Source organism: Centrocercus urophasianus, unplaced genomic scaffold, assembly GCF_019232065.1.
Source record: "Centrocercus urophasianus isolate 14NV4802_14NV808 unplaced genomic scaffold, USGS_Curo_1.0 seq_44, whole genome shotgun sequence".
NCBI classification, from domain to species: Eukaryota; Metazoa; Chordata; class Aves; order Galliformes; family Phasianidae; genus Centrocercus; species Centrocercus urophasianus.
The window spans coordinates 606,696-623,382 of NW_024885022.1; the positions used below are offsets into that span (position 1 = coordinate 606,696).

The window sequence follows — 16,687 nt, forward strand, 5'->3', positions numbered from 1 at the left end:
ATTCTTTTTGTTTGGGTGTTTGGCTTCAATCACTGCAACATTGCCTGTGGTTTGATCAATTGTACACGGATGGCAGAACATTGGTTTCAGTGTACACAGATAACTGTTTAATATTTCCATATATTTTTCCTTTTCTGCCAACAGCATCCTAGGAGTTTGTTCTCATGGCAGTGTTTGGCTTGCAGGCTAATGAGCAGGAGGTAAGGTGGAAGACACCACTACCAGTGCTCTGTTTAAAAGAATGCTCTTTTCCACTGAAGTCTGCATGCACTGGAATGGAGGAGAGATCTCATTTCTGCTCCAGAGATGTGTTACATAGGAACATTTTGCTTAGCAGTATTATCTGACTTCAGCTTGGTCTTCACAGAGCCTTTCCCTTTCCAGTATGAAAGTGTTTAGGCAACTTGTACCTGACCATCCTAAATGAGTGTCATCATCATCGTGATCCATTTGTAACAGAAACATGGAATCTGTGTATCCATAGCTTACCATGCAAAAATGGCTTAAGGTTGTTTTTCAGGTGCTAAATTCGACCTTTCAACTTATATAGTCACAGAGAAATATGATCTTCTGTGGCTGGAATTTCTACAGGCTGCCTGTGCTCTGTATGAGGTCATTTATTTTGCACTGATGAACCCCTTATTTCTCCATGTGATTGTTTTACACGTGAGCCAGCAGGAAGAGCTCATCACCTGAATTGTTTCACTCCTGTATTCATCAAGTTCTTTCTGACACCATTTAAAGGCACTTGCACAAGAGCTCTGAGTACCCAACAGCACTGAAAAACAGTCCTACACTATGTCTGTACAAAATGAAAGCTTTTACTAGCTACAACAAAAAAAGCGTTACTAATTTTCACTTCTCCAACCTGAGGATGGAAAGCAGATCTCCACTAAGTGGCAACACTGTGCATCATTATTGCTAGATTTGTGGAATTATTTTTACATTTGTGAAGGTTTTAATATAAATTGCTGCTCATGTGGCAGTAATTTTTCATTTTGCTCCTAGGGTTTTCTTTCATTATTTCCAAGACAGATGAATTAAGTTTGCACTAGGAAGATCTTAGGATAACCTTCCCAAATGCTTTCGCAGGTTCATATTTTGCAGAGTTTTCCATTTGAACAGGAGCTTTATATATATTATAATAGCACTCATTTACCAGTTGGAAAACACATCAAATGGGTCCCCAATCAGATTGGGTGCTCTTCAGATCACTTCCACTGCTCTGCAGCATCAAGTCAGTCCCAGAGATCTCCCACAAATAAGGCAGACTTTATATTTTACAAAATTAAGGGTGCAATTATATTTACTTCATATCTATGCCCTGTGCATGAAGATAATGTATTTCAGTTTGTACTTTAAAATACTGAAATACTTTAAATTGAAGCACAATCGTGATGTTTGAAAGCCATGTTGTGTGCTTTACACACCAGGGTAGTAAGGGCGACATTTTGATATGCCAGTTCTGTTAATCAACTCCTGAATCACAACAGCTGTTGCAGGCCAAAAGCAGGGCAGTTTGTATTCACTTGCCAAGGATACCAAAGCTGTCATCAAATACATCCTCACACATTGCAAGTATAATCTTATATAGTAATCTAAAGTAATACTACTTCCAGTTCTTCTAAAAAATTCACCAGTTGGATTTAATATTAAGAAATAACATGGAGATACTGAAGTCAAACCACAGCTTGTAACAACGTTCCTGAGCAGATTCCAGTGCTGCCCTAGCTGCATTCCTGAAAAGCTGTTATCTAAATATGATGACTCTGTGAGGCACATATACTGCTTTGCCTACTGGCTGAAGCATACATTTTAATTCTGCAAACAGAGAAATACAAATGTGTGCAATTTATTTTTGTATGCTATTTTGATTCTGGAAAACCACCATTAGGAAATCACAGCAACAGTTCCTAAACTTCTGTCTGTTGAAATTGTCTTTTATTTTGATACTGAAACATGTTAAAGGTAAAGGTATGTTCCTGAAGTGTACTGATCTTCACAGAAGGGAACGCAGGTGACCTCAGTATTACTCTTGTTTATCACCGACATGGAAAACTTTCCCATGCAGCTCTGCTATTTTCTTATACTGCAGAGGTTTATTATGCGAAATCCTACATGCTAGTGAGTTAGGAAAAATACCATTGGGTGTAGCGTTCAGGCATTCTCCAGCTAGAGTGGCTCTGTGGGAATGAACTTCGTTTACAGTAGAGTTATGACAATATAAACCTGCTTTGCAGCAAAGCCTCATACAAATAAGAATCAGGCTTATGTATATAGATATATATACAGAATAATAAATCATCTTTTTTTCTCCAACATTCCAAGAAGATGGGAACTAAATAAAACCACACACTTCATTTTGATAAACCCATGAGAAGTATTTTCAGGCAAAATCATTTTTGAAGAATTAAATTAAAAAAATAATAGAGAGTAGTTTTGGAGCTCATGAAGTATTCATGATTAGAGGAGACACGATGGATCCTTTGTAGTGTTGTTCTCTCTTCTTTGTTCTCCATCGTTCTGCAGAAATGACAATTATTGTCCAACTGATGTCGTACATGAGAACAACAGTCAGGCTCTGAGCTTACTTTTTGTGTATTTAAAACAAAACCTGTGACTTTGCTACCACAGGATGGGATGGGACTATTATTGATGTAACAGGTCACTGTTGCAGAAACCAAGGTCTCCAATCCACCCTAATGATCAGTAGCTCATCTCACTGCTTTTTACTGATGCTGCTTACCATTTTCCTCAAAGTCTTCCAATTGTTTCTATTTTTCCCTGTAAAAACTTTTCATATTTGATGTAAGCTTCCCAGCAGTCCTTTTCTACCATTATCCCTCATGAGGTGCCATTTATGTAAGAAAACAGGTATGGTCAGCAAGGCGTCATGTATGGTTAGCTGACTGTGTATCTGAGATGTGTTAATCTAACCTGGAATGTGCTAATGAAACATGCCTGAGATATTACAGTGATGAGCAGCAAAGAAATGGGTGTGACATACTGAGAATTCCACAGCATCTGGTACTTATTTGCTGTCAACACTTAATGCAGACTTTGCATACTCTATTAAGAAATCATCTTTGCACTTGCTTTTCATACCTGTAATACAGTAATTAGATGTGGAAGTGAGGTAAGTGCCTCTTTTGTCCCTGTTTGTCCAGATGTTTTCTGTAACAACGAATAACCTCACATGCTTTCAAGGCATGTCTTAGGTTTGGTCTTAGCTTTGTCTAGGAGAGTACAAGGGCTTTGGTTATGTGCACTTTTGGGGAAAACCTCAGGTTTTAGACACGTACCCTGGGAAACTGAACAACAGCAGCGGAAAGGCCTAAATGCAATGAATGGATAAAATCTTGTCCTGGCAGAGGAAGAGCAACTCGAGTCAGTGCACTTTCACCTATGCCAATTTCCCCCCACTCTAGTGAAATACATCCTCTACAAAAGAAATTGTTTGAAAGAGACAGCCCACACAATACCATAACAAAGTGATTTTATTGACATTCCTCTATGGTGATATGGTTGAATAGAAAGCACAGCCTATCATGTGAAATTTTTCTGTCAATATAAGCAAAATCAGTCCAACAAGGAGGACCTTTCCTGCCATTGACTTTATGTAGTCTTTAACAAAAACCGTAACAGACGTATCCTTTATTTTAGAGAAATTGGAAGCTGCAGGGAATTTGGCTAATGGTACAATACTTATTCTATCTAGTAACTACTATGTACAGGCATCTGTTTTTCTACTAGAACAAAGGAACTACTTGACTCACTGGAGAGAAAGTAACAATCCAATCTGTTGGACCTTGTCGTGACAGGAAATCCTATCACAGATTTAGTATATTGCAGCAGTTTTTTGTGTTTTTTGTTTGTTTGTTTGTTTTTATAATGAGCACTGAGGTACAGCAAGAATTATAATAGAAAAAGCACCGCATTTATTACAGAAAGGTCTGTTGGTCTGCATTTGACTGAAAGTGTTCAATCTTGACTGGGAAGCTCTACTTATAGAGACAGGGCAAAAAAATACTATTTCAACAGAAATTAAACAAATCTCATCACATTCATCCTTCTGGATTTCCGTAGACTGTCACAGGATTAATAGCAAAGTTTAACTCCTCTGCTGTGAGTGTGTATTTTAGTTTATTAGTTAGTCAATTTCCATGTCAAAATTCAGTACCCTGCTTTTTTGAGCTGGAAGTGTATCAGCTATTTGTTACTGTGAAACAAGAATAACAAAGTACAAAGCCAACCGCCTCCACAGGCTGTCTCAGACTAGAATACCAACTCCAACCTCATCTCCATCTCACTAAAAACTTCATGGGCACTTGAGCAAATTTGGTGAAAAAAGTTCTGTGTCAGACTGTACAAAACTCATAATCTCTCCATTAGATGTTAGGTGTAATTTGGACCACTTACTCCTTGCCTTGTCATAGCCACAGAACTCCCTAGCACACAAAACTGAGTTCCAAATATGCACAGCCACGTGATTGAGACTGGATGCTCACAGAATGTCCTGCAGACTGAAATGATGTTTGTAAGGTTTAGACCTGATGCAGACAACAGTAAGGTACAGCTGTGACTGTACTGGATCAAATGCTACATAGCTTTTGTGCTTGAACAGTCAGTGTGACTTCTTCAAGGTGGAGAGCACTCAAATTCTCTTATCTTCAGCATAAGGCTACTATAGCACCAGGATTTCATCAACAGCAATACTCCTTTTCTTCCTTCTACCATTAATACCATCACAGCAATCGCTTTGAGAAAAGTAAAACCTCTGAACCCAAACTACTACAAACTACCATCACTCATTCCTCCTGTCAGAGAATGCATTTCAAAAAAGCTGTCAGATTGCCTATCCCACTTTTAATTTGCATTTTTAAATCTGCTGATGTTCGTCTCATATCTTATATAGCCAACACCACGTGCAGTGTGAACTGAGGAGAAGGAGTTGAACAGATTTTTTGAAAGCTCATTGCTCACGTATTTCATTGTAAGTCTGCTTGATGCAAAATTTGAAAGTCTTTCCTACGAGAAACTGAAACCAGAAATTCTGTAGTTAACAGTTATATTTTACAAATGAAAATGCAGACCTGGGAAGAGAGCACATATACTAACAACAGCGCTGAACCATACGATGAAGAGGGAAGGCTGTATGTCTTGCATAATAATACAGAAAATCAAGTTATTACGTAATGGACAGCTTTAATAAGAGAGCAAAGGAGATGTGTTCTTCCCCTCACTCGTTAGCACCGTTCTCTCCCTCACTCCGACATACAAGGACACCAAGGTGCACAGCTTCCCCTTCACTTCAGATTGCATCCAGACTCAGGCTGTGGTATGAATGGAAAAATGCCTTGTGAGGTGCAGACCTGGATACCCCAGAGATGGTATCAGTGTTTGAAAACATATCAGAGTAGGGCATCTGGGGAGATAGAGGGATAGAGATGAAAAGTGAAAGAAAAGCAAGAGTAGCATGGTGTTTATCTTTATGAAAATATTTGTCTGCTTTCCTCTATTTCTGACTTTAGACTAAAACAAACAAGCAAGCAAAAACTAAGGACCCCAAACAAAAATCCTTCAACAAAATTTGCATGATTTTGTCCTTTATGTCATCACAAACAAATACGAATAACAACTTTTAAAAATACTCCTAGTTTGTGCACTTGAAAGCTAGCTTGGACTAAGGATTTTGATGGCAAGAAGCAGGCTGTGCTGTATATTTTCTAGAGCAGGAACACACAAGCTGCTTGAGATGGCATTTGTCAAACATGGAGATGCACAGCACCTTATTTAGAGTTCAGTGTGTGGTGAGGGCCAGAATATGTTGTGAAGAAGAACCTCAAGAGCTTTTGCTCTTTCAGTCAGTGGGTTTTGACGCTGCCTCTGAAATACAAATATCTTTTATTATGCTACAAAAAATAGTTTCACCTTTTCTTAATAAAATAGAGTTTTAAATACTAAAAAAAATAACTATACAGCATTGTAAAGAATTTTTATTTTTTTTTTCTTTTGCTACGTCAGTGAGACAGCTCTGCACGCACTGTTCTCTTTTGCCAAACCAATTGGATACTTATCTGCCTTTTCTTCTATTGTTGGAAGACACCCAACGTTTGAGGAAGTAGAGATAGCTCTGTTGCATTAATATGAGCAGGAATAACTCAGGACCTCACTGAATTTTGGAGCACAGTGGTGAAGAGGCAGAAATAATGTGCATTGGAAGATTACGTTTGGTCTCTTATGCTTTGACTCACCCTTCTGTAGATCATGTGCATGTGACAGATGTTCTCAGAAAAAAAGACTCCATCTTTACTCTGCAGTGGGGCTGAGTACGTGCAGTAGATGCTTGAGTTTTGTGGAAATGACAGGCATAATTTCTGGTGTCTGTGTAAGAAAGGTGGCGTGTAGTTAAGGCATCCTATGCAACTGTACTCAATATGAAAAACATGTATTTTAAAATACATTCTCAGTAAAAGCCATGCAATAAATTACTAGAAAAGAGGCTGAAGGGTTACAGAAATAGAATGAATGGGGCAACTTAAATATCCCAAGTATTTTCTATATCACTAATAAGACCCACTGCCTAGAAACATTCTTTGGGTTCCCTCACCTTTCAGATGTCTCCTAACCTAAGAATCAAAGCAGAATGGTACAAAACTATGAATGCAGTTTTTTAAGTGTGATGAGTTTGTGCAGCCACCATTAAATTTCGTGAGAAAGCAGGGTTCAGTTCTTTTGTCTGGAGATAAAAATGGGAATGTGTCAGACATTGAAGTAATCTGGTTTTAATTACCATAAAGCACAGCTAGCACACAACTGTAACAATTTTTCATGTGAACTGCTAGATACTATGAGGTTTCCTTCTTACTTACCTCCACTCACCCTTCACAAGTCTCACTTCCTATTTCATTCATCCTTTCACATGTTTAGCACAAGAAGTAATGATACCTATTGTCTTTTCCCAGTTAAGACAAACACTTTCAAGTTGAGATCAGTCTTGGAAAACAAGGGCAGCAAATCTTAATAAGTAGAACACAACAGAGCAGTGATGTTTCCTGTAACAGCCTCAGCAAAATCCTTCCAAAAACAAGCCTACTGCTGTTTTCCTTTTCTTCCCTGGTTTCAGAGTAGGAATGCAAAGTTCATCAATTTGAAGTGGGTTCTGCCTGAAGTAGTAAGAGATTGCTCTTAAGTTTGGTCATACTTAACATAGCTGGAGGATTTTTGGGTTGACTCCAAGAGGAACTACAACAAAATTTTAACCATAACAGAGTTACACCCTTCATCCTCTACTAGCACCACCATTCACTGCAGCTTCTCATTCAATAGATCCTAGACTAAAACTTTCATTCTACAACCACTCTCAAGGTTATGGAGATTTGCACTGAACAAGAAAAAAAAAATGACAAGACCAAAACCTGTCCCCAGCAACCATAGATCAGCCCAGTCTGACAGACAATAAATGGCTTCTGACACAGGGGATGGAATTGTCTGAACTTCCATTTGGAAAGGAGCATTTTAAACATCAGAGAACCAAGATCTGGTAAACAGAATCCAAGGGTATTCACAAGAGTAGAACATTCACCTTATTTCCCCTTTTCCTTGCCGCATACAATACTAAGGTAAGGGAGCCTGGTCTTTATGCTACATAATAAGACATCCTTCTTTAGTGTGCACAAACCTGTGCTTCTTGTGCGGTAAACAACACTATAGAGATGCCCCTCCCAATATCTCTGAAGTGCAAGTTCTCTCCAGCACTGGCAAGGAACAATTGTAGCAATCACTGTTAGGATTTGCATAAAACACAGGCTGCTTTTTGAGTTTTTGAAGGTCTTATCTGCACCGTGAATCTGGGCCAGGTCCAGCTGATGCAACTGATGTGAGTTCGTATATAAAAATTTCAGTTTTGTTCATAAGTGTCTCTGAGATGGACAACATGTATAGAGAAAAGAAGAATGGATGAAGAATATATTTGACCAGCTCCTAGTACTGTATTCAACTGTTAGGAAGTAAGATGGGCTGCAAATTGGTTTAGAAAATGTGGGTATATAAAAGCTTGGAATGCTTGATTTTATTTTTTTTTTTAATTATTTTTTTATTTTTTAATCAACGTAGGTGGAAGTAAACATTTACTAACATTTGATCAAGTGTAGTGTAACTTGCATTTGTATTTTCATTGTTATTAATGGAGGTATGTAGAGATATACAGAAACCTTGAGACAGTTGTTTTTCTATTGCATACAGACTAGCAGTCCATAGGAAACAGGATGAAAGCATGAAGGTTAGATCTTGGAGGGTGGCAGTTCTTCATGCATAGCCTTTGTCAATCTTGATTCTTTTTTGTTTTATTTTCAAAAATAAAAACATGGGAAACCAATATTAAATGATGTTGGAAAGATGACATCAACAGCCAGAAAAACACCAGAATTGCCTGAACCCCCTCATTCAAGTCCGAAGGTACTAGTTTCTTCAACAGCTGTCAACAGCTTCTCATACAGCATAGAATATGAGGGGTAAGGTGGAAGATCCAAACGGTTGAAACATGTGTGTGCCCTGCAGAAGGAAAATATGTTAGACGTTGAGTTTAATTCAAATAAATACAAAAGGAAACAAATACTGAGAAAACAAGTTCCTATTGAAACTCAAGACACTCAAGTTCACTTGAGAGATAAAAAAAAAATTGCAACTGTTAAAGTAAAACAGTGATTCTCCAAAAATCTGAGGTACTGAAATACATATGCACATAAAAATGAACATTTCAAATATAAGACTCAAGTTAAATATAAACACAATGTCATTCTCTGCTGTCCCTGCATTAAATATTGCAGGCATCTTGATGTAGAAAAATGTCGGAGGTCACTGAGGAGCTGAGATCTAGGCCCTAATACAGATAACGTTCCACTACCGCTTGGGTTGCCTTGAGTTACCCGCTTTCCCCCCCTCAAAAAAAAAAAGTGCAACTCAGCTGTACATCTAACATGAGCAGCTAGTAAGTTTTGAGCCTATGGACAGACATAATATGATCCAGTATACTGAAAGAATGGGTTCAGGATGTGCCTATAATGAGGCAGAGCTGACCAGTAAGAGATCATTTAGAGATCTGCTAACAGAATAAGAAAGGCTGCTAACAATGTTCCTGTAAGTCAACAGTCAACATCTCTGCAAGCCTGGCTGTTAAATGTGATTTATTTGTAGTAGACAAGGCAAAAGCAGAGCAAGTTGCCAACACTAGGACTCTCTTCCCAGTTCTGTCATTCTATTTACCCCCCGTTGGCAGCACCTTCAAAGGAAGCCATGGAATGGGTTCCACACGTGCTGCCACCTTGCTGCAGCTTTACTGGTGGCAGCAATTAGACTCAGATGCTGACTGCACTTCACTGCATGAGGTTCCATACAAATCCAAAGCAATGACGGTGTCCCTACCCCAGTGGTTCATCCATTTCAGCTGACAGAAAAACACAGAGCTCATTCATCAACTGGGGCTACGGGGCAGGCACACTTTCATTAAAATTATCACTATTATTTTCAGTCTGCTGGGAGTTTTACATGATGCTAGATATACTTCTACTCCTTCTTGCTCCCTCTGATAAATCTGAATCGAGAAAACTCTACAGTAGGAAATGCAGCCTCAGCACCTAATAATGTCTAAGCTTCCGATCCCTAGTATTTTTAGAAGCTGTGAAGTTGTTTTACTTTTAGCTTTTCTGTGTAACACCTTTACTGCAATATCATTTTCTCAAAATTGAAGCAGAAAAGCTATATTAGAGAAACTATTTAAAACTCTGCTAATCATCTCTTAGGCCACCCACAAAGCGTGAAAAACAAGATATTGGTAGATGGGCTGGCCCGAGACTTGCATATTCAGGGGGAGTTTTGTCAATGGTGAATCATTAAAAGCAACTGAAATAGCCAGAGGCATGTAATCTTCACTGCATCACACAACTTCAATTAGGAAAGCTTCTACCATCCCCTTTTTACGTCATAAGTGAAGATTTGTTAGCTGCTTGTTCGCAGAGAGCGCACAATAAATGCAGAATTTGCACCTATTAACTAGGAACGCAAGAGAGCTACTGAAAAGTGAGCATTAATAAAGATTATTTAATATATCCCTTGAAATTAAATCAGTAGCCCTGCACTGTTTGTTTATCTCAGCAATCTTTGGCAGCATAAGCTGTTTGTACAATCCATTGTCAATACTTATCAAGCACTGGGAGTTAATTAACTGAAGGATTCTTGTAATCCATTACGGATGTGTTCTCCATGGGAAGAGTGTGCCATTCAGAAAGCTGTTCCTGAGGTGCTCAGCTGCCTGGCTCCAGAAGTGGAAGCAGCACAGTCATGAAGGCTCAGGACTGTGGACTATGCAATGTAACTTCCCTAAGCCTAAGGTGTTACTGCTGCCTGGTACTCAACCATGACACATTTAACTGTCTGAGATCAAAGCCTGTATGAGACTTCTACCTTATGCATGTAAGTATATGAAGGGAGAGTGTCGAAACGATGGGGCCAGACTCTTCTCAGTGTGCCCAGTGCCAGGATAAGAGGCAGTGAGTACAAAACACATGAAATTCTGACTGAACATGAGGAAAAACATGTTTACCAAGCGAGTGATTGAGCTCTGGCACAGGTTGCCTAGAGAGGCTGTAGTTTCCTTCCCTGGAGACATTCAAAAGCCATCTGTAAACAGACCTGGCTAATGCGCTCTGGGTGGCCCTACTTGAGCAAGGAAGCTGGACAAGATGATTATCAGAAGTCCCTTCCAGCTTCAGCCATTCTGTGACTCAGTGATGATGTGAAAGCATCATTGTTGTCATGTGTGGTGCAGACATAGTCACAATCACTACACTGTCGTTTACTTTCTTGTGGACATTCATCTTGACATCATCATCCACTCATTTCATATCATTTAAGCAACAGTCTTGCAGAGCTGCTGACTTCTAGTCGTTCTTAACTTAGTGAAACTCAGAAAAAAAATCCATTCTCTCCCCTATGACAAGATTTGCTGTAGTGATCACTACTGTGGAAGAACCCTTCCAAAGGATCTGCGAAGGGCTAAGTTCCTTCTGAACGCTGACTTCCGACTGATCCCAGTGGCAGCTATTACAGTAAGCATAACCCAGGGACACTTGCTGTTTTGTAGTACTGGGATTGCTGCACATCTTGGGGTGAAAACATCAGCAGTGCAAGAAGCAGACGCTGCAGTGAAATAAATCTTTCTTCCCTTAAATAAGCCTCCAACCATATAAGTGTGTCCAGAGAAAGGTAATAAGGCTAGGTAAAGGGTTTGGAGCACAAGTCTTACGAGGAGTGGGTGAAGAAGCTGAGATTGTTTAGACTGGAGAAGAGAAAGCTCAGGGGAGACCTTATTGCTCTCTATGACTACCTGAAAGGAGGCTGTGACGGGGGTCAGCCTGTTCTCCTGTGTAACTAGTGACAGGACTGGAAAGAATGGCCTCAGGTTGCATCAGAGGAGGTTCAGGTTGGATTTTAGGAAGAATTTCTTCTCCAAAAAGCAGTCAGGCATTGAAACAGGTTTCCCAGGGATGTGGTGGAGTCAGTGTTCCTGGAGGTGCTTAAGGAAAGGGTAAATGTGGTACTTAGGAACATAGTTTAGTGGTCAATATTGGTGATAAGTGGATGGATGGAGTGGGGGATCTCAGAGGTCTTTTCCAACCTTACTAATTTTATGATTCTGTGATCTTTAATCTCATTCATGGCTCACAGTGCTGTGCTGTTTCTCTCCTTTGAAGAATTCTCCCTATACATTTATGTGCATAAGGCTTTAAGCTTTTGGCATTCTTTTTTTTTTTTGTTACTTCCTTTAATCCCTTACAATAACAAGAGTTCACAAGCAATACGTGTGCACAGAACTCCCTTTTATCCTATTTATAGCTCCAACCTGTCCCAGGAAAGAAGATGCTTCCTGCTTCAGAAAAAGCTATAGCTGGAAGAATCTCCATTCATCCCTACTCAATCAATCAGAGAAATCCAAGTCATTCAAAAGAATTAAAATACATAACTCTTTTATTTCAGGATAAGACTTTGTATATTAAATAGGAAGAATAAAAATCAACCTTGAAGAACAAGGGCTTGAACCTGTTACTTAGTGCTAGTTCACCTGATACACTATATTAGTTTGCAAGAATCCATAATGCAAGTTTACACCAACAGATTCTGGCAGTCTACTTGGAACCTGCTTTAGGGTCAGCCATTGTCTGGAGATCCAGGATTTCCAGGGCAATCTTTCTTATGTGCATGGACTTGAAATAAATATTGACAGGAATAATGTGGCTGGTATAGACACCCTCCAGAAATAAACTACTAGTATAATCTAACTCTTGTATGAGTACATAGCAGCACTGTTGGCTGGTTCATGTCAGAGAACTGGTATTGATGAACAAATTCACCAGTAAATTTAGAATGGAGTTACTTGATTCTCAGCCTTTCTGAAAAAAGTCTTGTTTATCTACAGTGCTTTCAAGAGGCATTCTGCATTTTACGTGTTAGTGGTTATTCTTTGAAAAATAGTGCATTCTAAAATTTGCATCATGCGTCTATTCTGGGTTTGATACATTGCTGTTGCAACAGTGTGGCTGTCTTAGGTGCAGAATTACAGAATTACAGAATCACAGAATGTCCAGGGCTGGGAGAGACCTCAAGGATCATCAGGCTCCAACCCCCTGCCACATGCAGGGTCACCAACTTCCACATTTAATACCAGACCAGGCTGCCCAGGGCCCCATCCATGCTGGCCTTGAACACCTCTAGGATGGGGCTCACTATAAGCATCACACTCACTATAAGCAAGTGGCAGTTGCACTGCACGTTCCATTGTCAAAGTGCAGGGACAAGACATAAGGGAGAGTTGTCTAAAGACTTCATATTCTGGAGCAGAAGTGAGAAGACACACAGAATCATAGAATCACTCAGGTTGGAAAAGATCTCCAAGATCATTTTGCCCAACCGTCCACCTGCCATCAATATTTGCCCTTCATACCATGTTCCTTAGTACAACATCTAAATGTTTCTTGAATACCTTGAGGAATGGTGACTCAACCACCTCCCTGGGCAGCTCATTCCAGCATATGACCATGTTATTGGAGAAGAAATTTTTCCTAGTATCCAACCTGAACCTCCCTCGGCACACTCTTCTGAAGCAGTTAAAAGTTATCTAACACTTTGTGAGAAGTCAGAAAACCCAAGGGCCAGACCAGCCTGTCCTCAGTGGCCCACCATCTACACGGACAGCAGAAAAGCCAAATGCATCAGCTCAGTGCCAACTTCTCTAACTCCTTACACAGCACTGCATTTATTGGAGCAGGGGCTAAGAACTAATACCAGTAATTAAGAGGTGCAATCCATATTTGAGTACATGTATGACTAAACCTGATGATTGCTAAAAATGAGAGAGCTGTTCTTTTTTCTAGGACCTTGAAAATGTGTAACAAGGTAACCCTCACTGTAAATTTGTAGGAATTGTTGAAGGAGAAGGGAATTTGCTGTCACTTATTCTAAACAGCTAAAGTTATTTACACTCATACTATTTAACAGAGGCCAAAGGCCTACAGGATATGACAGATGACTTTTTTTAACCTCTAAGTCTGAGTAAATACGTAAGTAAATCTAAATAAACATGAGGAAATCATAATCAGGCGTTTAAGAAAAGTTTAAAATAACATTTGTTTGGCTGCTTAACTAAAGATTTAAAGTCTCCAAGTTTAGCCTGCATGCTTTATATATTTCTTAACACTGTGTGTACTTGGCAGCGCTCCATAATTTTATCAAAATCCAGGTAATAATTCACAGTGATCAAGCTGTATTCATTCCCCACGAGCAAGTGTTGTTTCTCTTTCCCCCGGCTAAAATGAATGCAGAGCTCTGAGACTTCTAAAAGGTGCTAACAACGTTCACCTGGAAAAGAGGCCTCTTTCAGTGATTAGTAGACAAACATGAAGTGGTTCATGTGAATATCTCAGGGCTAATTGAATCTAGGTCATAAGTAATGCCTAGGTTCACAAATAAAGTTAAGCAGAGCAGAAGGAGGCCAATTACTTTTTCAGAACTGGCTGGGTAAGGTATTTACTGTGCATGTGCCAAGGTCCTCCCACCCTCCCCTACTGCCCTTCCCATTGTGGGAAGCAGAGAGCACTCTGCTGAAACACTGCACAGGCTTTGCCTTTCAGCTGCTGCCGGATGCATTGGTCAGTTGGTCAGTTCCAAAGACCTTACATAGAACTACACCACATACATGTGCTGCATCAAGCCTACGAATAGCAAGCTGTAGCTCTCAGGCTTTCCAGAATGCTGGCTGAAGCTCAGAGTGCACAAACCATCTCACTGACCTTACATATTTCCATCTGTTTTTAAATCTCAGTTTTAAATCACTTAGCTTTCTAGCTCTCTCTATAGTGTCAGTAGGGTCTTTATGGTGAATGGAAATAAATCAGAACGTAACAGGTGTGATTCAGCCAAGTTATTTTAAAAGTCTGTGTTAAGGTGAGATGAATTATGCCTTAAAAACACTTCCTTCCCTTTTCCTGATTTTAGGGGGCAGTGCATGTAAGATGTCAGCTCAGAACATTCACTGACATGGTGCCCTGGTCCAGATCTTTTGTGATCCCACTTCATAAAGATGCTTAGACTTGGACTAGGATGATGAGCAGATTTGGAGTTTTCCTCTCAAGAGGAAAAAGGTGCAGGTCTGCTCAATTCCATGCCTCACAGTATGGCGCTGGGTAAACAACACGGATGGCAAGTAACCCGAAAACTGGGTCACACCCATGGTTAATTGACTGTCTGAATTTATCTGCAGGTCTATGAGAACAAATTTTTGCAGTGTGCCATGAAAGTTATTAGCCTCCTTTGGACTGAAAGCCCAAGGGACCCTCTGAAAATGCCTCCCTACCTGGGTGGTCTGGAACCTTTCTACAGAGGACTTGTTCTGATTCTGGGTAACTCTGGCCTGATGGGAGTCACCAGAGGAATGCAGGCAGGTAAACTGCAAAACATATTTGGGTACTTCGGGGTTTGCTTTTGCTTTCAATTCATTTCCAGGAGAATAATTTATATATGAATAGACAATGAGGATCTTGGAGTGCAGGAATAAAGCATCCTCAGGATGGCAAATGTTATATTAAAAACTTAGCAAATTCATCTCAGAGGTGCTGAGATGCAGACCCATGAAAAATGCTCTGTAATCACACTAGGTACAGCCTCAGGCAACTGTAAGGACGTTCAAGAAAGGGTGACTCCATTCAGGGGAAGGATGGCTGCTGATAACAGGTATGAACAGAACTTAAAGCTCAGTGTTATTGCACAGCTCTCTCAGGTAGCCTTAAGTAAGACCACCTCTTGGTGCCTCAGTTCCTTCACTGTTAAAAAGGAAGACAACTCCTCCATAGGACGGCACTAGGAAGTCTGCGGGCACTGTATGACATCACAGCTCGTTTGATTCTAGTTGGCAGAACTGGATGTACCAAGCTGAGTGTGATCACCACACAGTTTGAAGTTCCTCCACTAAGCTTTCCTATGATGAAGTGGAACCATCAGAGCAAATGAAGAGATTACACCCAGGTTCTCGCCAAAATGCAGAAGTAGATTCTGGCTTTCATGGCTCTATAATTTCACAAGTATTTTTATTAGTATTTTGGGAGCAAAAAGAACAGAATCAGCTGACAGCTGCTGAAGTGGACCAGATACAGAATCAAAATAAGGTAGCTAGGTTTGGATAGTTGGGTATCTTCACCTTAACCACTTCCCAGGACTCAAAGTAGTTTAAACTGAAACTGCCAATAAAAAAAAAAAAATAACCAAATAAAAGACTTATCTCTGAATGTAAATGCAGAACAAACTGGTAATTATTTCTTCGTTGTTTTATGATGTTCGTAGAGATTCATCATTTCAGTTAGTCAAATGCAACCAAGCACAGGCTCTACAGAACAGAACCTCTGTTTTTGTACTGCAGTTGGGACGTACCGTGGAAGGGAGGTTATTTTCCCCCATTTCTCTATACAGAAACGCCGAAGCCCGTTGCTTCCTCGGAGAGCTGCAAAGCCCTCATATGGCACACTTGAAGTTCCAGTAACAAACTGCAACAACCGGAGTCTCTGTTCATTGTTAAACCTCTCCACTGCTGCCCAGAACCACCGTATTACAATGTGTCCATCATGGTAACCTAAACCAAGAAGCAGTAGAGAGAAATTAAATTCATACCTTCTAGTGTAACTAGCCTGGGGTAGAAGATCTCCTGTAGAAAATCTCCTGACCTAGCAATATATCTCATTCTTGATTATTGAGAATTCATAACCCCCACTGTGTCTTGGCTCTGGATACTGCAATATGACTAACTCACTCGAAATCCTAAAATTCAAATATATACTTAGTGTACATATGCCTCTTACAAACTCCTTGGCAAGAACCAGGGCTACCTATATGAGATATTAAAAGACCAGTTGTAATACACTACACAGTTCAACTTCTACTGACATCATTTCTGGTTCCCAAATACATTCTCATTTGAATTGCAAAAGTGTCCAACGCATGCAGAAGATTTTGGGGCAGCAAGCTCTTCCCTGGCAAATCTCCCACATGTAGGGCTCTGTGCCTTGGTTTGTTCTTGTAAAAAGCCAGGGTAACTTTTTTTCTATAGCTAAACTAAAAAAAAAAAAAAAGAAAAAAAAAAAAAAAA

At 39.9% G+C, this 16,687-nt stretch overlaps 1 protein-coding gene across 6 annotated transcripts in view; it reads right to left on the reverse strand.

The window, feature by feature from the left end:
- Positions 1-8,327: 8,327 nt before the first annotated feature.
- Positions 8,328-16,687, reverse strand: part of HECW1 (HECT, C2 and WW domain containing E3 ubiquitin protein ligase 1) — a 232,883-nt gene continuing 224,523 nt past the window's right edge. For all 6 annotated transcript variants that reach the window (XM_042834238.1, XM_042834235.1, XM_042834240.1 and 3 more), the window contains 2 exons: positions 15,976-16,174; positions 8,328-8,553 (listed from right to left, as the gene is read on the reverse strand). In XM_042834238.1, coding sequence (XP_042690172.1) covers positions 8,442-8,553; positions 15,976-16,174 — 311 coding nt within the window. In that variant the 3' untranslated portion in view covers positions 8,328-8,441. The remainder of the gene's footprint in view (positions 8,554-15,975; positions 16,175-16,687) is intronic.